Raw genomic sequence first — 22,711 nt, 5'->3', positions numbered from 1 at the left:
ATTTTTTGAGGCTCCGCTTCGGCGGAGCTATCCCTGCTATGGTTAATGACAGAATGAGCGTGAGTGTGGTGGTTCTATGGCAGTCTCCCATAGAGCGAGCTGCCCGAACGAGCACGAATGTGCTGGGACGTTTGTAGGCTCCATTTTGCCGGAGCTCTCACTGCGGTCCATAACACTACATAGAAGCACCGTTTCCATGCTCGCTCCGCACCGCCCCCGGCTCCCAGCCCAGCACACCGAAGGTATCTCGAAGTCTCCCAGCGGCGGTTGCACATGCGCGGTGCATCCCTTTCTCTCCGCACTACACTTCCCGTCGTGCCCCGCGCCCCCCCCTCCCCTCGCTCCCTGCTGCTCCTGCCGTTTCCCACGCGCAAGTGCCGCTGGGACTCGTGGTCCCCCCGCCATGTTTTCCCGGTCTGCCCCGCGGCGCGCGGCGTTTAAACGCGCGTCCGTTGCCGGTCCCGCAGTGCCGCCATGGAGCCGCAGCTGTTCCGCTGCCTGTACCAGGGGCTCTCCGTCAACATCCAGCGCAGCAATGGTGAGCGCCGGGCACGGCTCCGCGCTGCGGGGCTGGGCGGTGATCGTGGCTCCGTTCTGATCCGCTCCCTTTCAGGTTTGATCCACCAAGCGACGGTGCAGGAGGTGAACGTGCCCAAGTGCTCCGTGTCGGTGGAGTGGTGCGAGTCGGGCGTCGTCAAGGGCAAGGAGGTGAGGGGCGCCGTGCCCGCCGTGCTGTACCCGCGGGGCTCGGTATCACGGTATCAGCGCTGCCCCGGGCGCTGTGGAACGCCGAGATTGTGATGGACCGGCGGGATCCGTGTGTGCTCCCGGATTGTGACTGTGCGGGTGGGGCTGTATGGGCTCTGCTTGCACCAAGGATGCAGGCGCGTCGGCTGGTGGATTAAATGCTGAACCCTTCGCTTCCCCAGGTCTAAGTAGCTCCTTGTAGTTTATTTCAATCGCAGTCACCTCTTAATGCTCCGCGAGCGCAGAAGTCGCTGAGATTTACTAAGATTAGCCGGAGGAGATTAAAAGCACTTGATGTGCTTTGCCCGTCTTTTGTGCTCGCAGAGCTCTTGTATGGCACCTGCAGAGCCGTGTGCTGTTTGTGCTGTTTGGCACATGAGGGTCACGGCACAACCAGCTCGTTTCTTCTAGCACAGTTGGCTGTGGCTGCTCGAATAGCATTTCAATGCTTGTCCTGCCCTTAAGGGCAATTGTAACTTTGGCTTTGTTTGCCTGTCTTGAAAGCCAACATAAAAAAGCAAACGTCGAATCTTCCCTTTGCTTTTACAGATTAACATTGATGATATTTTAACAGTAAATCCTCATTTGGCGGGAGAGCCACCTGCTACAGAAGTGAAAGAGAACTTTCCTTTGCAAGAGAATGTAACCGTACAGGTAAGTGCTTCAGTCTTCCCACAGATAGCAATGTGACAGCAGCACGTTTAAATCCAGGTCTTATTATAGACAGTGCTGTTGGTCTTACGAGTTAAAGACATCTGACTTTGTGTTCTGTCTCACAGGCTTTAATCAGAAATCCTTGCTGCATTAATACGGTTTGTAGTGCTGTCCTATGTGTTCGTGGTTGATTATTAATAGCGCTCGTTGTTTTCCAGAAACAGAAACGTAGATCAACTCTTTCAAAAATTCCTGCTCCACGGGAAGGTGAGAAAACATCCTTCTGTTACACCCCTGTCCAAACATCCTTCTGTTACACCCCTGTCCAAACATCCTTCTGTTACACCCCTGTCCAAACATCCTTCTGTTACACCCCTGTGCTCTTCCATTGTGGACATAATATTCCAGCTTAGTGCAGTGTGAGGCTGCTCATTCAGGCAATGTTAAGAAGAGTGTTAAGAGAACCAGTTCATCCCAACACTTCACGCTCCTGAGTGCACAACCCCTGCCAACCAATTGCTCTCCTGTTGTTGTGAGCTGGGATTTTTGCATATATTGCCCTTTTCTGCAGCACTGTTGTAGTTATTCTTTGACGTGGCTTTAAACGTTACTAGTCAGGAGTCAGGAAATCCACATGCTTTTCAGCTTTTTAGTTGGCTCTTGTTTTTGAATTACAAGTGTCAGTGTTGCAGGTCTATTTATAATATAGTTGAGTGATGCTGATGTCAATCGACTGCAGGTTAAATAATTCTCTTAACGTCATAGCTGGCCAAAACTTTTGCTTATCTATGAACTATGAGTGGCTGCAGCTGTCTGGCCTTGTTGTTGTGTATGATGCAAGAGAAGGGAAATTACTATTCGAAATCAACAGTACAAATCCCCTTGTACCTGAGAGAGAGGAATTAGTCCAAGAAACTCAATATGCCAAAAGTTGTTCTATACTGGAGTGTGCTGATCTATCTCCCATGCAGAGAACTCTCCATAGATCTTGTGAATTGGCAAAGTAGTGATTATCTCTAGACAAATCAGTTAACGGACAGCCAGCTGGAAAAATATAAAGGTGTTTTAATTCAGACGTTGACTGATGGGGGGGAGAAAATATCCTCACAGAGGCTGCTGCTTTCCTGACATATAAAATCTAATTATGGTTTGCAGTGTCTGTTCCCTTTGCTTCTGGCACAGTCTTGTCCCTGATGATCCACTCGGAGTGCTGGAGGGAAGCAATCAGTCATCAAATATTATTTGTATTATAGTTGCACTGTATGAGTGTTAGGAAGTAAACCTCAGAGCAAACTCTGTACTGCACCAATTAGGAAGCTAATGTTGACTTCAGGAGTCAGCCCGTAGACTAAACAAATCAAAGATCAGGAGGTTTCTGTCTCCTTTGCATTCAAGGAAGTGAGAGAAGCAGTGCTTTTAGGATGAACTTGAAAGCAGATGATGTTTAAGTTCTGTGAAGTGTTTTAGGAGATGCTGTATGTTCTCGTATAGAGAAATAACTTGAATCAAACCATTTAGAAAGAGCAAACCTCTTTGTATGTGTATAAGTCTGTCCAGGAGCACTATCATTCATAGCAAAAGTGCTAATGAGCTTGTGATGAAATCAGGTCTGGGCATGTTTGACAAAAGGAAATGGAATAATGCACCATCTGAGTATAATGAAACTGATTCTTTTTGTTCTTAAAATTGCAGCAGTGACATCTAATGTCTCTGCACCTGAGCAGAAGATTGCAGGTAAAGATTTTAACACGTGAGCTCTGAATTTCATGGGCACAATTGTAAGGAATTTGATCCAGAATTGAAGCTGGGATTTGTTTCATGTTAAGTATTATTTCCTTTGGAATCATAGTGGTTAATTCTGGATAAATTCCTGTGATTGCTGGAGATTAGTTCTGGTTTTCATAGCACACTTCTATTTTTTTCATCCCACATTTGCTTTCTTCACAAATCTATCGAGGTGTACGTTCCTATCCCTTCCTCAGGAAGCTCTGCAGATGGTTTGCTCTTGGTGAGAGAACAGTACTCCAGGCAGCCTCCATTGCCACATACTTCAAAAAGGCACTTTATGAAGAATTCCATATTGTGATTGTGTAGGCTCCTTTAGCTGAAATTAGTGTCATTAAGCTGCTGCTCCACTGTGGCACCAAGTGCTCTCTCTGCATCGGGCTTGGCTGTTGTGATGGGTGTAATACAGTTCCTCACCAGTTTTATCTTTGGATGAGGAAGAAATGATCTTTATCCTGGCTTTCCTGGACACAGAACTCAATCTGTAGTCCATAAAGCAAAATTAGTGGTATCGCCTTGGATAAATTCATTTTAAGCAGCTGCTGGATTGCAGTTCTGCTGTCACCACCAGTTAATTTGTAGCCTGCAGATGTGAAGCTTCAGAGGATCTTCCATTTGTCTGTGATGTAACTACCTCCTTCCTAGGTCTTAAGATTTGGAGCAGCCACATTAGTGAATCATTGGTTGTATCTGGAGAGAAATTCACCAAAGCTGCAAATCTGGAATGAACTGTTTGTTCTTCTGTCATGGTCACTTCTCATCCACCTGCCCTTCCAGCATTGCTTTATCCCAGACTTTGCTAATGTATCCAATTTGGAAACGGTCTCTTTAATCACAGCCTGTATATCTGAATACATGATTATTTTCAAATGCCTGAGTGTCTGACGTGATGCTGACCTTGAATTTCTGTTTCCAAAGCCGTGCGTGGCCGCTCTAGGATGTCTATCATCACAGAATGTCAGCAGAACCTTCAGGAAAATGAGATGGGGATGGATCCCTCTACTTCTACACAAGTGAGAAACAACGTGGCAGCTCCTGGTGAGTAGAGGAAGAACCCAGAGAGCTCTTGATATGAAGCAACATGCTTTGTATGTTTATAATTGAGTAAACTATGCATCTAGGAATAGGAGCAGCTCTTTCACGTATAAAGCAAGAGGGGGAGGTCCAATGCTATGTAAATATCCAGGGCTTCTGCTTGAAGGAGTTATCAGAGGGCTTGGGAAACAGTGTTGTTGAAGAACAGTGAATTCCTTAGCCAGACTGCTGTGGCAGGTCTACCAGCTTAGTAGCATCAAGTAGTGTTCACAGGGTGAGCAGGAAGCAAAGTGCCTTGATACTGCTGACAACAGGCTCTGACTACACTGGTAGTAGTTCTACATGTGCTGGCTGAGTAAAGCAAGAACTTGAGCTTGCTTGAGTTAATGTGAAACTGTAATTATCTATCTTGACCAGACCTTCTCTATGAATAGTTGTGGGTATGCCTCATGAGTTGAACCTCTTATTCAAATATCTTCAGAAAATTTATTGTTAACTTGTCAAGCTGATGGGGTGTTGATTTGTAGCTTTGAATAAAATCTGGATGTAAAAATATTTGCACGCAGGCTTTAGCTTATTCTGAACCAATCCAGAATCAGAGCTGAGGCATACCTGCAGACTGTGAGGCTTTACAATTAACAAACAGCTCTTGATCTTTGGGTTCCACTTATTGTCTTTGGCTTCTTTCAGCAGCTGTCCGAACCAGGGCGAGTAGGCTGCGCTGTGCTCCAGAAACCATGCTTCCAAACAGCAATGGCATTACAGAGGATAATCTGCCTCCTGCTAGAATAAGCTCTGCACAGAGCCCAGGTACCAGGGAGCAGTGGCGAAGAACTGATTTGCCAGCGAGTGGTGCATCACTGTTCTACTTTGTATGCTCCTAGACTAGCACTTTGGAAAGGTGGCTTTGGCAATAAGACTGGATGTCTTAAGTACTTTTATGATAGTGTTATCTCCTTAAAATGCTGCCTTTAGAGTGATGGGGTGGTGTAAAATACGTTTAAAATGTAGGGTGAAAATCGAATTAAAGGAAGTGGTTTCAATTTTTATCTAGTTCGAAGAAAATCTAACATTGTGAAAGAAATGGAGAAGATGAAAAACAAGAGAGAAGAAAAGAGAGCTCAGCTTAGTGAAATCAGGATAAAACGTGCACAGGTGTGTAGTACTGTACCAGTAAGGGGTACTACTGGACAGCATATCATGGTAGTTGAAACCTAAATGTATTTTGGATGGGCTTTGTTCTTAATTCTTCCTTTAGTACGGCTTTGATTTGAGTTTCAGAATGTTCTCAATCTCATGACTGAAGTGAATTGTTTATAACTGTGTATAGTTGATCGTATTCAGTATGCTCTGGGGATATGCAATATGTATTATTGTTATAATGGGCTAATTATCTCTGTCTGTTTTGTTGTTTTTACATGCAGGAAACTGACAGCAGTTGTCCAAACTGGGAGTTTGCACGGATGATCAGGGAATTCAGAGCAACTTTAGACTGCCAGCCATTATCCCTATCTGACCCAGTAAGGAAATACTGAGGCCCCTGGCTGCAGCACAGATTATTTGCCTTATTTATTTTCTACTGAGGTTTTTAGCGTATGAGCAAATTAGTGCATCACAGATTCTGGGAAATTCTGAGCATATTGTGGTCCTGAAGCACCTGGTGGTAAATGTGAGGTCACTAACCTGTCCAATTTATGATAAGCTGCCTTGCATTACTTTGCATAGAGCAATGTCAGATTGCCTTTTAAAGACTATCATGCAATATTTTGTGGGTAACATCTTTTTTTTTTTTTTTAAGAGCTTGTAAATGTCAGTATATTACATAGTTTTGTTTTATATATATATATGAATATATAGACTATTACCCTGTAATGCAGTGTTATCATATATAAGGTGTACAGTGAGCACCTTGAAAATAGGTCAAAAAGAAAGAAAGCAGAAGTTAAGGTCAAATTACAAGAAGCAGGCTTAGCAGAGATCTTCAGCAAACTTGGAGTTGGTGTTGTTTAATACTTGAAAACAAGCAGTCTTTGCCTAGCTAAAGCCTTGCTATAGTCAGTGAAAAATGACAGCATTAGGTCCAAACAAGTAGATGCTGACTATTATAGAACACTTAGGTGGTTTCTGTACCTGCATCTGACAAAGCTGAAAACCAACTGCTGCTGCCTCACAGAAGATGAACTTGTCCTCTTCTACTTTCTGCTCCCATCAGTGGGATAGCAGGCAGTTTTCCAAACTAAACATAGCGGTCCTTCTGCATTTGATGTACTTCAAGACTTATTTTACTGCATGAGTTGTGCTCTGCCTTAGAACCTCTTGGAAATGAATCAGTATATACAAAAGTTGATGTGAGGAGGCGTGAAATTTTTCTCTGTAATTCTAAGTAGATGAAACAGGTACATAATTACTTGTTTTCCTAATTTTTCTTAGATAGAAGAACATAGAATTTGTGTGTGTGTTAGGAAGCGCCCTCTGAATAAACAAGGTAAGTGTACTGACAAAGCAGCTCTGATCTGGAGCACTTTTGATGTGGCTTATTTGTGTTAAAACCAAGTCTCTTTTCTATCAACAGAAATAAACAAAAAGGAATGTGACGTGATCACTGTTCCAAGCAAGTGTGTCCTGCTGGTGCATGAGCCAAAGCAGAAAGTGGACCTAACAAAGTACCTCGACACCCAAACATTTAGATTTGACTTTTCGTTTGATGAATGTGCTTCTAATGAAATGGTATACAGGTAATGCTTTCTTCTCACTGGAATGACTTCCAAGCTAAAAGCACTGAGCTATGGCTAGGTGACAGCCTGGCTTAAACTGCTACTTGAAATAAATGTAAACTTCCTTTGTAGAGGAAACCAAAGAACTAATAAGTCTCACATGTTTTGTTTGGTTTTTTTTTGTGTGGCCTTGCTGTCTATCTAAGAATTTGCTTTTATTTGCTTTGGTAGGAAAACTGATAAAGCAGGATGTGAACTGCTTGCCTTAACTGCCTCTTTCCTTCTGAATATCCAGGTTCACTGCTAGGCCTCTTGTACAGACAATCTTTGAGGGGGGCATGGCCACCTGCTTTGCCTATGGCCAGACGGGCAGCGGCAAGACACATGTAAGTTTGTTTTCAAAGAATTAAATTTTCTAGCTTTAGATAAAATATGTTGAAGTTCTTTGTCATGGGATTGTATGAGGAGCTTGGATATTGAGGCTTTTGTCATAAACTGTTAATACTTTTAGTTGTTAATCCTCCTTTTCTGTAGGCTTAAGTATTTCTTCTGGAGTTGTGAGTAAAATCATGTCCTTTTTCCTCTTGGAAGAACAACTCCTTTGAACTCTGATGGAGTAGCCAGCACTCCAGAGCCTTACAGGCATTTAACTTTGCATGGTCCAAATCTCCTCTCTGAACTGACAGGAAAGCAGAAAATAACTGTATTGCTGTGATCATGTAGATGGTCTGATGTGAATGGGATGATAACTTCCTGGTATGTTCTTGGGATTAAAATCAGGTTGCCTGCCTTGCTTTTGAGCTGCATCTTACTTCTGGTGGCCTCTTCTCTTAACAGACTATGGGTGGAGACTTCTCTGGGAGAGCACAGAATGCCTCGAAGGGCATATATGCTTTTGCATGTAAGTTGATTCTTCTTGAAATATGAAAATCAAAATGGTGCATGCTTTTCTTCAATTGATATGCTTTGTTTTTACAGGATTATTTAAGGCGTTTCTGGTAGAAGACAGTTGCTTCTGAGAGATTATATTTTCTACTTTAATGTTTGTGGGACCGAACTGTTCAATTTTGATTAATTCTGCTTTGCTTTTGTCTCAACGTAAGAAAGGTGTTTGGAAATACCTGACTTGAACATAACAGGAACGCACCTAATTCCCATATGAAGTTTGTTATGCAGGAAGCATATGAATGTGATTTATGCTTCTTACTTCATGCGTTAGATCCAAAAATAATAATAATGAAGCACATACAAAATGTTCTCAGGTAGCAGGTGCTTATAAGCCCCTCTTTGATATAATGCCTAGGAAGTACCATGAACTGTTCTGTCCTACTTACATTAAGGCATATTGTGAAACCCTCAATGCAGCAAGTAGCACATCACTAATTGTTTCATTAGAATTTGCTTAGGATGGCTGTCGTTCAGCTGCTAGTCACTGCATTATGGCTTGTGATATTCAGCAGTAGTTCAAGTAGCAACTAGGACATGTTTTAAACTAGTTAACAAGTTTGTGTCTTCTTTCACCAGCACAAGATGTCTTCTTACTTCTAAGCCAGCCCAGGTACAGGAGTCAGGGCCTGGAAGTCTATGTGACTTTCTTTGAAATATATAATGGAAAGGTAAGACTTCTTGTTTTCTTTCAATCCTGGCCTGACTTTGGCTGTATGTTTCATGAGGAGCTGAATTAAATATACTTTTTTATAGTCTGTTAAGCCTCTGTTAAATGTGATGTTCCTGTATGGCTCTCTGTAAAGCCAGCACAGGCTACTTGCAAGGAGTCTATGTTCAAATTTGCCTCAATCTTCTTGCCTGACTATAGGTGTTTGATCTCTTGAATAAGAAGGCAAAGCTTCGAGTCCTGGAGGATGGCAAGCAGCAAGTTCAGGTTGTCGGTCTGCAAGAGAAAGAAGTCAGCTGTGCTGAAGATGTCATCAGAATGATTGAGATCGGCAGTGCTTGCAGGTTTGATGCCTTAAAACAATAAGAAAGGAATCATGTCTTGTACCTGTGTCTGCAAAAAGTGATGCTTGTAGCTGGTGTTTTGATTTCAAACAAGGAGCCTGTTGTTCCCAGTAACAGACAGGCACTGTTCTGCACCTCTGCATGAAGACAAGGGGATTACAGAATGAAGGACTGGCAGGCATGGATTTAGTCTTCCTTCCATAGTGGCCACATGTTCACACATTTCCAGAAGAGAGGAAACACTTGTATTGGGGAAGCGGATAGACTCCACTTTAGAAGTATCAGCTACTATACTGGAGCATAAGTTGCTCCTTGAGAGTGTGTAAGATCAATGAAGAGCAGCTGGCATCAGGCTGTAGTTGCAAAAGTACTCAGGATTAACTGCAGGCCAGATAAGCTGTTCTGATAGCAGCAGAAAGGCTACGTGTCATTTGAAGATCTCCAAGGAATCCTTGAGAGAAGGTGCTGCAGGCCAGCTGTAGGCTTGGCTGCTCAACTTGGCAGGCCTGGCTGCAGCCTGTGGTTGGGGTATCTTTACCATTGCACTGGCATGTCTTTAATCAGGGGCTAAGTTCTGTATTAACAAGTCTTAGCTCTCTAATAAGATATACGTGCCATGGAAATATTACTTGGCCAAGAAGAACTTCTTGGCTGTTGTATTACATCGTGTATGTAAATATGTGCATCCTGAAAGCTCATCTCATGCTCTGCTGTGCATCCTTTTATGGGTGGGTCTTGTTTAATGCTACTGGGACCTTTGAATCTCCAGAGATGCAATTCTGACACTTGTTTGCATCTTTGCTGTAGGACATCTGGGCAGACCTTTGCAAACGCTAGCTCTTCACGGTCACATGCCTGCTTCCAAATCTTACTGCGTCAGAGAGGGAAATTGGTTGGCAAGTTTTCCTTGGTGGATTTGGCAGGAAATGAGAGAGGTGCGGACACATCTAGTGCTGATCGACAGACACGAATGGAAGGTGCAGAAATCAATAAGAGCTTGCTGGCTTTGAAGGTAAGCTAAAACTTGGAGAGCAAGTGGTGCTCAGCAACACAGGATTTTGTTTAACTTTGAGGTAATCTGTTCTGTTTCTTTCCAGTGTAAGGGAAAGGAATAGCCAAAAGGATCTTAGTTTTGTATTTTAATAATGCTGAAAATTATATGTATTACACTTGTGCTTAGTATGTTTCTAGGGAAGTGGTATAACTGTATGATCTCGAGTCTAACACTGGCATGGCCTTAAAATGGCTTCATTCAAGTTGTCTGGCTTTTGTTTGTTGTTTTCTGCATATGGTGGGTATCAGGTATCCTGTGACAGTCAGATGTGTGGAGTGTACTTAAGAGGCTATGATGTATGTACAGAGCAATACAGATTGCTCTTCTCCAGCTTGCTGGTGGCTGCAGCTTGCAGACTTGCTTGAGGAGTGATGCAAATAACTACATTTACAAAGACTTTCCTTTTCTTAGGAATGTATCAGAGCTTTAGGCCAGAACAAAGCTCATACTCCTTTCCGTGAAAGCAAGTTGACCCAGGTGCTAAGGGACTCCTTCATAGGAACGAACTCAAGGACCTGTATGGTAAGTATGTCTGTGATACAGTTAAACCCACTCACTGTTTTTGAGTGTTGCAATTTAACCAGATAGCTGCATGCTCCTCCCCTAGAAGGATAGAATTTTGATATCAAATCTTCAGTAAGCTTTGCTCCAGCCTCAGTAGGAAGGAGGCAGCATAAAGTCGTGGATCTACAGTAGTGTGTGATGTGCTCTCAAAGAGCTTTACTTCCTGGGAAGGTGCTGCACCATGGATGCACAAAGTCAGTGGAAAACTGGTGACAGTCATTGCCATGCTCCATAGGAGCTGAACAGAAAACCGACTTGACTGTGTCTTAACTGACCATTTTCCCTTGCACGTCTCAGCTGCCTAATGAGATCTGCAGAGCTGGTAGCTTGAGCAAAAGGCAGATGTGGCACTCACTGTGGCTTTCTGTTTGCAGATAGCAATGATTTCTCCAGGCATGAGTTCGTGCGAATACACCTTAAACACACTGAGATACGCTGACAGGTAATGGCCTTTCTGACTTAGGGATTCTACTGTCATTGCAGAATATGTTTTGACTGCACTGTCTTCTTTCTTCAGAGTAAGGGTGTCTCTTGTTAGACTTCAAACTGCCCTGCTTTTTGTAGGAAGTACACCCTATTGGCAGTGTCCTGAATGGCTACCTCCATCTAGTGTGCACTAAGAACATGGCTGCTGTATTACAATCCCTGACATAACACTACAGATGATGCAGAATATCACCATGTGTTTACTGTGAACTTTAATATGAGCTAGTAGAGTATGATACCATGGAGACTTTTGAAATCTAAAGAACCCAGAGAATTCAGGTGCTTGGTAGCAAATGGTGGGAGCATGAATTTGAATGTTCTATGGTTGGTCTTGGGCACTTGTAAGGCAGATTTGCAGGAACAGATCTCCAGAGTTCTCTGGGGGTCTTGCTGAACCCTGGAATACCTGTGAACAGCCTTTATATCTCTCTGAGATGAAAAGCAAAAAAGGATAGGCAGGCTCTGGCTGCAGGGAAAGCAGTTTGTATTTTGAGTCTCAGCATAACAGCTAAAGAAACAACTAAACCCTTCCCTGTTTCACTAGAGTCAGTGGTGGTTGGATTTTCCCTTGCTGATGCTGTGTCACGTGGCTCTGTGCTGCGGCTGCAGAACCTGTGACTTTTGTCCTGCGTTAACTAGATAAAACTTGCATACTTCAGGCTTGGTAGCTTCCTTTCATTTATGTCATAAAAGGCCTCTTGGTCCCCTCCTTAGCTCCAGAGAGAAGTCATAAGCATTGAAAAGCACAATGAATCTTCACAGGTTTGGTTCAGGATTGAAGTTGCTTTCTTTGTGTGTGGTTCTTGGTGAACAGTCATTTCTGATCACCTGAAAGCACAAGACAGAATGGAGAATCTGATTCACACTGTGCTTCACTTGCACCCATTGACTTCACTGCTGTTGCACAGGGCAAGTTCAGCCTGCAGGAAAGGGAATATGCAGGCTGAAACTTACTGAAAACATGAAGCTGATGCTAGTAAGTGGGATGAAGTGCCCAGCTGATGCTTGATGTCTACATCTAGCTCCATCTCATCAGCCATGATTTTTGTCTTTCTTACAGGGCTGTTCTAGCATGGAGGGTCTTTTGTTTTTAGGGAGTGGAGGAAATGACATTCCTTTTCTTAAGTCCTTTTAGTTGATTGTGACAGACCAAGCTGACATGCCTCTGTGAAAGGCTTTATGGCAGTTAGTATTGTGTACTTCAGCTCTTCTCTCCAGGAGAGGTCCTAGCTTGATATAGTTAGACTGGACATGGAAACAACCATCTTTCAGCTTTCTTTCTCCCAGGCCTCTGGAGTTTCTGTCTATGTGGGCATGTTCCAGGTGTGATAATGTGTGGAGTTTCTTTTAATAAAGCCAAGTACTTTTTGCTGAGCACGGATGGATTGCAGCAGCTGTTTTGTGATACCATAGCTCTGAAACTGCTGAAAGATATTAAGTGGCAAATATTCTTGTTGCAGGGTGAAAGAGCTCAGTCCTCATAATGGAGGTGGTGAAACACATAATCAGATGGAGATTGAGACTGAGGAAACAGAAATGAGTGGAGAAATCGTAGATCTTCAACACAGTGTATGTGTGTGCAGTGGGCTGCAAAGATCTCAAAGCTGCAAACAACTTGTTCTTACTTAAGCTGTTTTCTTGCAGCTGTCCAAGAATGAGGAAGAAGATCTCTCTCCCCACCTGTTTAGTTTCCGTGAAGCTATGATTCAAATTGGTGAACGAGAGGAGAAAGTTGTAGAACAGCTTCGAGAACTGAGACAGGTAAAGAAGCAAGCCCAGCTCAAGATGCCTTCTACATGTTGACAGCAGCTTGCCTTGCCTGAACCCAGTGCTATGGGGTAGGCGATGGGCTGTAATTAAAGGGTATTATGTTTCCCTTACTGCCAGCTTTTTTTTCCCCTGTGGTTTCCTGTTCAACAGGTTAATCTGGGGAATTCTGGTGCTTGTGGCCAGCCAGTCCCTGTCTCCTCCACCTGCTGCTAATCAGCATAGACTGTTAAAGTTGTCTCTAGAAGCTCAGCGCTGTTGATTTGGTGTGACAGATAATCTAAAATTTGAATTTCTAGAAAGTCAGTTTCTTAGTATGTTCGTTCTTGTAAATACAGAAAATGACAACTGAACTTGACTACCTCCTGGCAATCACAGAACAACCAGACTATGACCTTGAGACGTTTGTGAGCAGAGCTAAGTACTTCATAGAAGATAGCTCAAGAAACTTCTTTAGTGCCAGAGGTATGTTAATACTTTGAGATAGTGTCTACTCAGGAGGTGTGTTTTTAATTTGTATTTTCACTAATCTTTTTTTTTTTTTTAAACTCTGAAGTAACACCAGCATATCTTATATAAGTGATCACCAGGGTGGACTGATCTTATTGTCTACACTTTTCAAAGTAAAAAGAGCAGCAGCTGAATGGAGATGAACATCTGGGCCAGGGAATTCAGTTTTCAGATCAGTAACCCTGTCATTCCCCTCTTCCTTTACAGAAACACTGGATGCTCTAGAAGCAGCCATGCAACTAGAGGAGCAAGCCAGCAAGAAGATAAGAAAGCAGAGGCATCAGTAAATACAGCCAAACTTGGTTTGCAAGCAATCTTCTGTATGTCTTGCATGTTTGTCAGTGGTTTAACTACTATTAAATGTAGTAGGGTACTTGAGAGAAGCAAACACGGCAGCCTATCTCTCTTCATGTCTTGTATTGGGGTACTCTGTAGAGACTCTGCTGAAAAGCTTCCCTTCAAGGCCTAGGGGATGAGGGCTGAGAGTCTACTAGGTATGTTTTATATCTGGTCCTTTATTAATGATGATGAACTTCTATTAGGTAAGTGGTTGCAAATATATAACTTGCTAATGTAACGTACATGTAACTTTTGATTCCAGATGTGCTTGAAAACACCACAATACTTTTCTGGGAAGAAAATGGACTATATATAATGTTTAAAAAAAAAATCAGTATTTTATGAAGTTTTTTTCAATTAAATAAATGTTCTTGTATTTAATTAACTTCAATCTTACAACATTTCTTGCTGATTTTTGCTAGTCTTAACAGACCCTGAAGACTGTCTGGTGCTGCAGAGGTACCCTCATTTTTTTTGGAGTAGTTTTATTTTTGAAGTCTTTACACTTGTAATGTTTGCATAAAACTAATTTAAAATAAATCTTCTCTTTTAATTGAGATCCTGTGGTGTAGAACTTGCCAAGCAAAAGGGGAAAACAAGCACACTCTAAACAAGCCTCCTCTACTTCAGTAAAGCTCAATGTGTTTCAGTGAGTGGATCAGCTCTTTTTAGCAGCAGGCAGGTAAAACCCTGTCACTCCCTCTCACTTCAATAGTGTGGTCAGGCTTCAGTAGTGGCCCAGGATGTTATTTCATATGCGTATTCTGTGGGCTCAGGGGGAAACAGTCAATGTGCTACATGAAAAGCTGTGTTCAGCAGTCCATCAAAACCTGTGTTTGAGACAGAAGGGTAAAACTGCTACCAGCTCAGCTGTAGGAAGTTGGGATCCATGACCCTGGTGTGTGGTCTAGTCCAGACAGCCCCATACAACTTGTTCTCTGGAGGTGAGCAGGTACAGAGCAAGGATAGGGGAGGACATAAGTGATGCTGCTGGGTGCATCTTATGTGTTTAATTCACTGTAGGGATGATATCTAGAAGGACAAAAATAACCCTATGAATTCCAATTCCAGTGTGTAGGCATACAAATATCAGAGTACACAAAGACTAATCTGTCATTTATCACTCTTGCCCTACACCCCAGCCCTGGGCTCCTAGGTTGCCTTCCACCACAGATTATTCCTTTAATTTCAGGGGGAAATACTAGTACACGACCAAGTGGGTTTTCAAGTAACTGAGCCCAGCTCCATGCCTACCTTCTGCAGTTCGCATCTATGCCATGTCTTCTGGGCTGTCCACTAGATTGGAGGCCAATTCTTCAGCCTGGACTCGATCTATTTTTGTGTACCAGGTCTCAGGGCAGTCCTGGAAGAGGCAGCAATAGCTTTAGGTATGCCTGGTGCAGCACACCAAGACAGTAGCAAAACAAGTGTGAGAGGGCTGTTGTGCCCTACTGAGTTTAAACTAAAGCACAAGGCAGTTCCCTTGCTGGGGATCTTCTTGAACACAGCCTGGATGTGAACACCAAGGGGGATCTGGTTCATTTCTGGGCTAACTCCAGATGGGATTTTTTTTCTGTGAGGAGTACAGTCTCCCCTACACCTCTGCAAAACAGATCAAGCTCTCCCAGTGCCACTGATAAACTCTGCTAGGGAGGCATACTTACCTTAAAGAGCTGGAACAGTGTGTGTCCTACTGCCTTCCTTACACATTCCTCCACAAAGGGATATGTACGAACAAAATACTGCAACAAAACTGAGAGTTAGCGTATGGGGATAAGGGGCGTGCATGCATGTGTGTGGAGGTAGAACTGTGTGTACAGTGTGGCTGCAAGACAACCTCAGTGTTATGTGCCAGTTACTGCCTCAGCCACCCCCTTTGGTTTCAGTGCTTCTGCCAGCACTTATTGAACACACCAAAGGGGAACGTGTTGGGCTTTGCTCTAAGTCCTACCTTATCCCACTCTGCTGTCTCCCAGTGCCAGCTCACTGATAAGGAGGAAGGGTGTTTGCAACAGCACTGTCTGTGTCTCCTCAGGTGAACAGTACACTGACCCTCTGCATAACCAGACAGGTCACTCTGAGCAGCCTGACTCTCAGCTGTCCCTTATTCTGTGCCTTTCCCACTGCTCACACCACGGTCCTTCCTCTTCCCAGACATCACAGATCTGTGCTGAGGCAGCCAAAGCTCTTTAAGCAGCACCAGCAGGACAAAGTAGCCTGCTTATAATTCTGCACTAGTGTCTAGACCCAGGGAAACTACCTTGGTTAACCACTTAACTCTGCCTGTGCCAGCCTCCAGGGCAAGCTGCAGAGTAGAACAAGCATGTGAGTACTTCCCAGTACCCTCTGTGTGGTGCCCGGCAGGAGGGAAGCACAAGGAACAAATAGTACAGCTATTTCCAGAATGAAGTGCCACTCCTGCCTTTGTGAAGCCTGCCTGCTGTGCTCAGAAACAAATAAAAACCTCACTAAAACAGTGCAGGGAGCCTTTCTGGTGAAGTGTTCTGGAAAGAGACCACATGCTAAGACGTCATCCATTGTACACCATCACACTCACCTCCAGGGAGATGCTGGCGTTTCTCTGGCTGAGTGGATAATCCAGGTTCCCCACTGCAACCATCAGGCCATGCACCACTTTCAGCTGGATCAGCTCTTCAGCCACTTCTGCTGACTCCTTGGCTAATATGCTGCAATAAGACAGTCATCAACCTCTACCCTGTGCAGGGGAACACAATAAATTGAGCCTGGCCCTCTTGGTACAGACCTGGTGTGATCCCCACGGAGGCACCAATGGGCAGAAAACAGAAGAACCTCAAACATTTGACCAAGTATGGCTTGATTGGCTTGTCAATCATTCAGTGTGTGGTTGGTTGGGTTTGTTGTTTTTTTTTTTGGCTGAGAAATAGTTATTTAATATTGGCAGGAGCTTCCTGGTGCATATTAAACCCTACAAAGTTTCTTGCATGAATATGGAGAACCCAGAGCTCAAAGTGGAACCACCACCACTGATGTCATTGCTTTTGAGACTATGCCTCTGTACCCACTAAATTCATCTGCTTTTGCAGGATTATTTTTTCCTGCTATCTGCTTTTGCAGAAGTGTTCTCATAGCACTATCTTGTGGACAATGCAGGAAACTCATAACTGCTCAGACCTCAGCACAAGCAGCCAAATGTACGGATGCTGTGGTCAATCATAGGTACTGCATTCTTACATTGGGTGGCTGATGTCTCTGTGCCAGGGGTAAACAAGTCCAGCTGCCTCAACCTTTCTTCATAAAAGAAGCGCTCCATCTTTGTGGCCTCCTACCAACAGCTCTGCATCCCTCCTGTGCTGAGGGCCCCAGGCCTGGACATGGTGCTCACAAGGGCAGGGCAAAGAGGGACGGTCCCCTCCCTCTCCCTGCTGACACCCCTGTGGATGCAGCCCAGGGTACAGCTGGCTGCAGGAGTACAATGATAGCTCACACCCAGCTTCCTGTCCATCAGGACCCCCAAGCCCTTCTCTGCAGGGCTGCTCACAAGGAGTCTGCACATGTACCTGGGATTGCTCTGACCCACGTGCGGCACCCTGTACTTGGCATTGTTAAACCTCACCATGTTCTCATGTGCCCACTTTCTGAGTCTGTTCAGGTCCCTCTGGGTGGCACCTCTGCCATCCCTTCTATTGTGCCAGCTGCAGCACTCAGCCTGGTGTCATCAGCCAACTGCTGATGGTGCACTTGATCCTGCTACGCACTTCCAACTCGAAGGAGCTCCCTGCACTCTGTGGGTTATGCTCCAGGTTTCCTTACCCGACAGCTTTAGCAGCAGCAGCCTGCTGGATATGGGCCGGTGTCTGCTCCGTCGGGCACAGCGCTGGGTCTGCGGGAGGAACACAAGGAAAGCGAGAACGGCGGCCGTACGGTACCACAGATGCAGCCCACAGCTCGGGATGCTGCTTTTACCTTCAGCACGTGGCTCCGTCCCGGGCGCAGTCAGCAGGGCCACCAGGCCGGGCAGCAGGGCGGGGGGAGCGCGGCGGGACACGAGGGTGAGCAGCAGCTGGACGGCTGGGGAACGGGAATGGATTAAACGGCGCCTGGGGGACCGGAAAGGCTGCAACCACCGCCCACTAATTTGCTCTGTCATTAACCAGTACAGGAATAGCTCCGCCGAAGCGGAGCCTCAAAAAATTCCACGACACTCGTGCTTGTTCCTCTCCACGGAAATCTTTAGTAAAAGGCGAAAGATTTATACGATCTGAAGAGAAACCAGAGTATAACCACCACCCTGCCCGGCCCCGTGCCCACTGCCCGCCCACCGCACCGAGCACACGGCGGCCCGCCCTGCTCCGCCCCTCTCGGCACGGTGTGACCGGCACAGCCCGGCCCGCATCGCACCGCAACGACTGGTACCAGCGGCTGCTCACGCGTGGGGCGGCGGAGCACGGCGGGGGTGCACGGGGCCGCGCGCTGCACGCTGGGTATGCTAATGAGACGCATAGTAATGAGCGGTATGCTAATGAGACGCATAGTAATGAGCTGTGTGCTAATAACCACGCTCAGATGAGGGCGGAACGGCGGGGCGGAACCGGAACATGGAGCGGGCGGGACTGGGGCTGTACCGGGGAACGGGGCGGGACTGAGTACGGAACCAACGGAACTGCAGTAACGAGGCTGAATAACAGGAATTAACAGGAACCGGGAGCGTTCCCTCAACAACGGAAACCCATCTAGTCCTATTAAAGCTGTATTCTGTCATTAACCATAGCAGGGATAGCTCCGCCGAAGCGGAGCCTCAAAAAATTCCACGACACTCGTGCTTGTTCCTCTCCACGGAAATCTTTAGTAAAAGGCGAAAGATTTATACGATCTGAAGAGAAACCAGAGTATACTTCGTTCATTTCCCGGCCCTCAGCCCCCTGCCCTCTCTCCTCCCTTAGCACACGGCGATCCCCGCTCTCCCCGCTCCCCCCGCCCCTCCCGTTCCCGCACTACCCCTCTCCCTCCCTCCCGTTCCCGTTCATCCCCTACCGGTCCCGGTACCGGCAGCTCTGTACAGCTCAACCGCGTTTCGTCACCGCGGTGCCCGCTGGGTATGCAAATCAGACGCATGTTAATGACCCGTATGCTAATGAGCCGCATGCTATCGCCCGCCCACTAAGCCCCGCCCCGGCCGTTCCCAGCCCGCTCGTACCTTCGTAGTGCACGGCGGGGTGCGCCGAGCCCAGCACTGCCAGCAGCGGGGTCACTACAGCCGGGGGAGCCTCTCCCAGCACGTCCTGCGGGACAAGGGCGGGTTGAGGGGCAGCTGCGTGCAGTGCAACCCGCTGTGACCCTATAGGTAGAGGGGCAAACCCACCGCTCACTTGCATGCTGCGCAGTGTCTGCAGAGCCAGCTGCTGGCCGTGGGGAGAGCCGCAGGGCAGCACTGCCAGCAGCCCGCTGTACACTTGGTTCTGGTACTTGGGGTTGCCGCGGCCCAGAGAGTCCAGCAAGATCTGCACCTCGTCCTGAACCTCTGCCGAGCTGCTGGTGGCCAGCAGCTTAGCAAGGGACTGCACACCTGTGTGGAGAAGAAGGTGCTGAGTTGCATGGCAGCACTGCTAAGGATCCATCTACTGCTCTTGGAGCAAGCTATGACAGCAGCTATCACCCCACAGCCACTGGTGACACGAGGCATAATCCCAGCTACAGAGCACTAGATGGTGTTTGGCTGCTACCAGCCGGGAGGAAAAAAAAGAACAGGAAAAAATATCCTTTGAAAGAGCAGCACAATGTGTGCCACAAAAGCCTCAGCCTCCAGCAGGGCAGGTTTGCAGTGGGCAACTGCGGGGAAGAATAGAAACTGTTGTGTGATTTTTGCTGTAGCAGTTGTGAGCAGTGGGACAGCAACAGCGGATCAAAAGAAACGACTGTAAAGAAAGCGAGCTCATTAAAACCGGAGAGAGCGGATGAAATGGGGCCGTTCAACAATAGCTGAGCCCTGAGCTCCCTCCAGCCAACCCAACGGCACAGCAATCTGCTGGCCGGCAGCGGTGGCTGGATGCTGCAAGCAGCCCCGGGGCCAGAGGGCAGGGAGAACATCCTCATCTGAATTAGGAACAAGCACACGTGGACATGCCACCTACCATAGCTTTCACAGATGAGCTCCTTGTACTTCCTGCCGGCGTCTGCGATCAGCTGAAGCAGCTTTACAGCCTCCTTTTTGTCCTCCTCTTTCAGGTGGTTCAGCCCTAGTATTTCCAGGAGCATCAAGACACCTCCGAGCTCCAGAAATTCAATAACGTATCTGCGCCTGCATGGAGGGAGGAACAAAGCTAAAAACATCATCTGCTTCAGAGCACATCTTCCTGAGTGTGCACACCTGGACACTGAACACGAGGCCACTGAAGCTGAGCTTGGACAGAGCTTTAATGCCAGTGTGTCACCAACAGCTTTACCCTGTGCTCATTTCAGGTGCTAAACCACAGGCACAGAAAACCCCGTCTCTGCTCTCAGGCTTCCAGCATGCTCTCTCCACACCATGCCAATGAGCCAGTAGTTCTGGAGCTGGGCAAGCAGTGGATTTGGATTTGAGAGCATCTCATAGCAAGCCACAGCCCCACTGCCTGCATCGCCTTCCCCATAGCACCTCTCAGGCAGTGACATTTTGTACTCACCCACTTGCAGCAGATAAAAAGACACCGATGGACTTGAGCAGCTTGCTGATGCACGTGCTGTGCATGTAGCTGTTTGATAAGGCTAAGGAGACAATTACAGACTATCTCAGTGTTCCCCAAGAAATTCCAGCAATGTGAAGGCCTGAACCTGGATACTCTCTTTGTTAGAGGGAGCATGGACCTTCCTCTTAAAGGCATGCAGGGGTTCCTGATTCTAGGTTCCTAATTCGAGGTCCCTGAGAGACAGTCCATATGACTTTGGCTTCAGTTCCACCTTCAGTTTGCTGTTTTGCTCCCCTCCCCCAGCTGAATCTTTATACAAAAGCTTATTCTTCATACAGTATTTTTCAGTAGAGAACTTTCCCTTCCTCTCCATCCCAATACCATGTGCCACCTTGGTGGCTTTCCAAGGGAACAGATACGTCAACCTCAGCCACGCTGCCAGGCGAGCCAGAAACAAGCTGGCTCCCTGGGAGAACTCCAGCTCCAGCTCTGGTTCTGTCTTGCCATTATTGCTTCTAATGAAGTTGTCCAGGATGTGGTTTCGAGCAACTCTGCGAGCATTGTCCCATTCTTGCAGGAAAACCATGAGCTTCTTGATGGCCTCCTGCTCTTTGACAGATGTCATGATTTCTTCTGCCTAGAGAAAAGTGAGAAAGAAGTTTAATACAGGCCTTAAAGGTAGGGGGGAAAAAGAATCTGTATTAAAGAACTACCATCTTATTGGATATCTCTGGAAAATATTAGCATTAAAACATTTACTAGCTAGTAATTATCTCATTTTCCTTTATACTCATACATTTTTTCTGCTGTGTTAATACAGTCATTTTGATGTAACTCATTCTCCTTCCTTTTGTTTCTTGCTAGCCTCACAACAAGAGCACTACCTCTCATATCTGACCTACCCAAGAGTAAGTAGGGTGACACGAGGACACGGATAGGTGTGGATTTATGGGGAGCAATGGGGTCAATGGTCAATGCCTGGCAGTGCAGTGTGCTCTCCCGTGGGTGCACTGAACCATTTGAACTGGGCCCAAATCCACTCCAACAGAACGTGTTTGGCCTTGGCAAAGGGAGAGTGCCTGGGGACCTTTGGCACGGTGGACTTTAACTCTGTTTTGTTGTTGTCTAATTTCTATGCACTCATTCTGAGCGTGCAATGGTACATCATTAAAGAAAAAAAGCTATGAACATCTGAAATAATACAAGCTTTGTGGAAGAAGGCAGGAGATCCAGAAACACCCCTTGTCTGCGCTGCCTTCAATCCCATAAAGCAGTCTGTGCTTTAGCAAATTACTTTGCCACGCTTTTATTTCAGTATGAAATCCCCTCAACCCACCCTGAAAACATGGCTGCACTCAGGGCTGGGGTGACATCCCCACGTATATAGTTGAAATAATATAAGTGTGTAGTTATAATTACAGACTAAATAAACAGCCAGAGGGTATCGAAGGGGAAGACTCACCAGCGCTGAGGCTTTCAGTTGAGATGGATGCTCACAAACATTGAGGCTCACCACAAAAACCCCCCACACAGGAGCAACCTCCAGAAAGAGATGCTACATTAGTGCTGGTCAGCCCTTAAATGGGAGATGTGGAGTCAAACTCCACCCCTTTTGGTAGCACAGCTGAATTACCTTCACCTGAGCTCCCACAGCTGAATTACCTTCACCTGAGCTCCCACAGCTGAATTACCTTCACTTGTGCTCCCACAGCTGACTCGTCACTTGCCTCAGCTGGTTAATCAGAGGTTCATGCTGTGATCACCAGTTTCCCTTACACCAGGACACACTCAAACAGAACTTCCTACTGCTGTTATCAGTCCCCAAAAGAGGACTGAGAGCTACAATGAGATTTCATTGGGGAATGAACAGCCTGTGCTGTGCAAAGAGCCCATGTCCTTGGCAGGGCGTGCTCAGGATCTCCTTTACAGAGGAAACAGGTTGAAAATAGACCCATTTTCCCCCAATAGTTGTGATTTGAAAGCGTTATTAGCCATAACAAATGTTATGAACAGCCTGCTGGGGGCCTCTGCTGAGATAGTGAAGTGACAGTCATATTTCACATTATTGCAAAGCGTTTCCTTGTGATTTACAGGCTATTTGTGAAACGTTACTTACGAGGTATATGATTGATACGGGGAGAACAGGCAGCGAGCAGGAGAGGCTGCATGGAATTTACAGCGCCATAAAGAGCTCCTTCGTCCTCCAGATTAAAAGAACTTTACGGCCTGAAACGTCCCCGAATGGAACGTTTGGATATTGATGTTGTCCTTGTTTTAAAGCCGCGCTATCACAGCCCGCTCCAAACACTGCGGCCTGTGGTGACTGTAGTGACTGTGGTAACTGAGGCCTGTGGTAACACCCTCACCTGCCCGCGATGGGCGGCCACCCCGCGGAATAACTGACACCTCGTCTCTACCAATCCCCGCCCTCCACTGCCTCCTCTCGAACCAAT

At 46.1% G+C, this 22,711-nt stretch overlaps 2 protein-coding genes and 2 non-coding genes across 14 annotated transcripts; 1 reads left to right on the top strand and 3 right to left on the bottom strand.

Annotated features, from left to right (window-relative positions):
- Positions 1–401: 401 nt before the first annotated feature.
- On the top strand, positions 402–14,171 carry KIF2C (kinesin family member 2C). 6 transcript variants are annotated; one of them, XM_015870401.2, is made up of 22 exons: positions 402–538; positions 614–708; positions 1,297–1,401; positions 1,620–1,668; positions 3,094–3,135; positions 4,105–4,224; positions 4,915–5,031; positions 5,276–5,376; positions 5,646–5,741; positions 6,652–6,706; positions 6,794–6,956; positions 7,231–7,321; positions 7,773–7,836; positions 8,460–8,551; positions 8,752–8,894; positions 9,702–9,906; positions 10,360–10,470; positions 10,887–10,954; positions 12,459–12,567; positions 12,643–12,759; positions 13,104–13,230; positions 13,483–14,171. In XM_015870401.2, exons 1-22 carry the CDS (start codon positions 475–477, stop codon positions 13,560–13,562), a joined length of 2,214 nt encoding a protein of 737 aa, XP_015725887.1. In that variant the 5' UTR covers positions 402–474; the 3' UTR covers positions 13,563–14,171. The 6 variants fall into 6 exon arrangements, with proteins under 6 accessions (XP_015725887.1, XP_015725886.1, XP_015725890.1 ...); XM_015870400.2 differs by having other exon boundaries at positions 4,912–5,031; XM_015870404.2 differs by lacking the exon at positions 3,094–3,135.
- On the bottom strand, positions 11,466–22,706 carry ARMH1 (armadillo like helical domain containing 1). Of its 6 annotated transcripts, none has more exons than XM_032446214.1 (12): positions 22,625–22,706; positions 20,678–20,895; positions 20,256–20,324; positions 19,725–19,891; positions 18,963–19,159; positions 18,791–18,875; positions 17,560–17,664; positions 17,407–17,476; positions 16,172–16,301; positions 15,279–15,356; positions 14,869–14,977; positions 11,466–11,826 (listed from the first exon to the last, which is right to left on the bottom strand). In XM_032446214.1, the coding sequence occupies exons 2-11, from the start codon at positions 20,881–20,883 to the stop codon at positions 14,885–14,887; spliced, it is 1,200 nt and encodes a 399-aa protein (XP_032302105.1). In that variant the 5' UTR covers positions 20,884–20,895; positions 22,625–22,706; the 3' UTR covers positions 11,466–11,826; positions 14,869–14,884. The 6 variants fall into 6 exon arrangements, with proteins under 6 accessions (XP_032302105.1, XP_015725893.1, XP_015725895.1 ...); XM_015870407.2 differs by lacking the exon at positions 22,625–22,706 and adding an exon at positions 22,375–22,618; XM_015870409.1 differs by lacking the exon at positions 22,625–22,706 and adding an exon at positions 21,721–21,765.
- On the bottom strand, positions 17,760–17,874 carry LOC116653812. The gene has a single exon (XR_004308280.1). It is a non-coding gene; the product is annotated as a U5 spliceosomal RNA (small nuclear RNA).
- Positions 18,372–18,486, bottom strand: LOC116653801. Its single transcript, XR_004308269.1, has one exon. It is a non-coding gene; the product is annotated as a U5 spliceosomal RNA (small nuclear RNA).
- Positions 22,707–22,711: the final 5 nt, after the last annotated feature.

The sequence above is a fragment of the Coturnix japonica genome, chromosome 8, assembly GCF_001577835.2.
Source record: "Coturnix japonica isolate 7356 chromosome 8, Coturnix japonica 2.1, whole genome shotgun sequence".
Classification (NCBI taxonomy): Eukaryota; Metazoa; Chordata; class Aves; order Galliformes; family Phasianidae; genus Coturnix; species Coturnix japonica.
Note: the sequence above shows the minus strand (reverse complement) of the source record. Positions and strands in the feature narration are given on the sequence as shown.

What these genes read in the sequence shown, in the direction of transcription:
- KIF2C (XM_015870400.2), top strand. Translation starts at nt 475, where the DNA reads ATGGAGCCGCAGCTGTTCCGCTGCCTGTACCAGGGGCTCTCCGTCAAC. An exon ending in GCGCCCTCTGAATAAACAAG is followed by an intron (nt 6,707 to 6,793) that starts GTAAGTGTACTG and finishes TTCTATCAACAG; the next exon opens with AAATAAACAAAAAGGAATGT. An exon ending in AAACTTCTTTAGTGCCAGAG is followed by an intron (nt 13,231 to 13,482) that starts GTATGTTAATAC and finishes CTTCCTTTACAG; the next exon opens with AAACACTGGATGCTCTAGAA.
- ARMH1 (XM_032446214.1), bottom strand. Translation starts at nt 20,883, where the DNA reads ATGACATCTGTCAAAGAGCAGGAGGCCATCAAGAAGCTCATGGTTTTC. An exon ending in GCTCATCTGTGAAAGCTATG is followed by an intron (nt 19,160 to 19,724) that starts GTAGGTGGCATG and finishes TTCTCCACACAG; the next exon opens with GTGTGCAGTCCCTTGCTAAG. An exon ending in CACTGTTCCAGCTCTTTAAG is followed by an intron (nt 14,978 to 15,278) that starts GTAAGTATGCCT and finishes TGCCTCTTCCAG; the next exon opens with GACTGCCCTGAGACCTGGTA.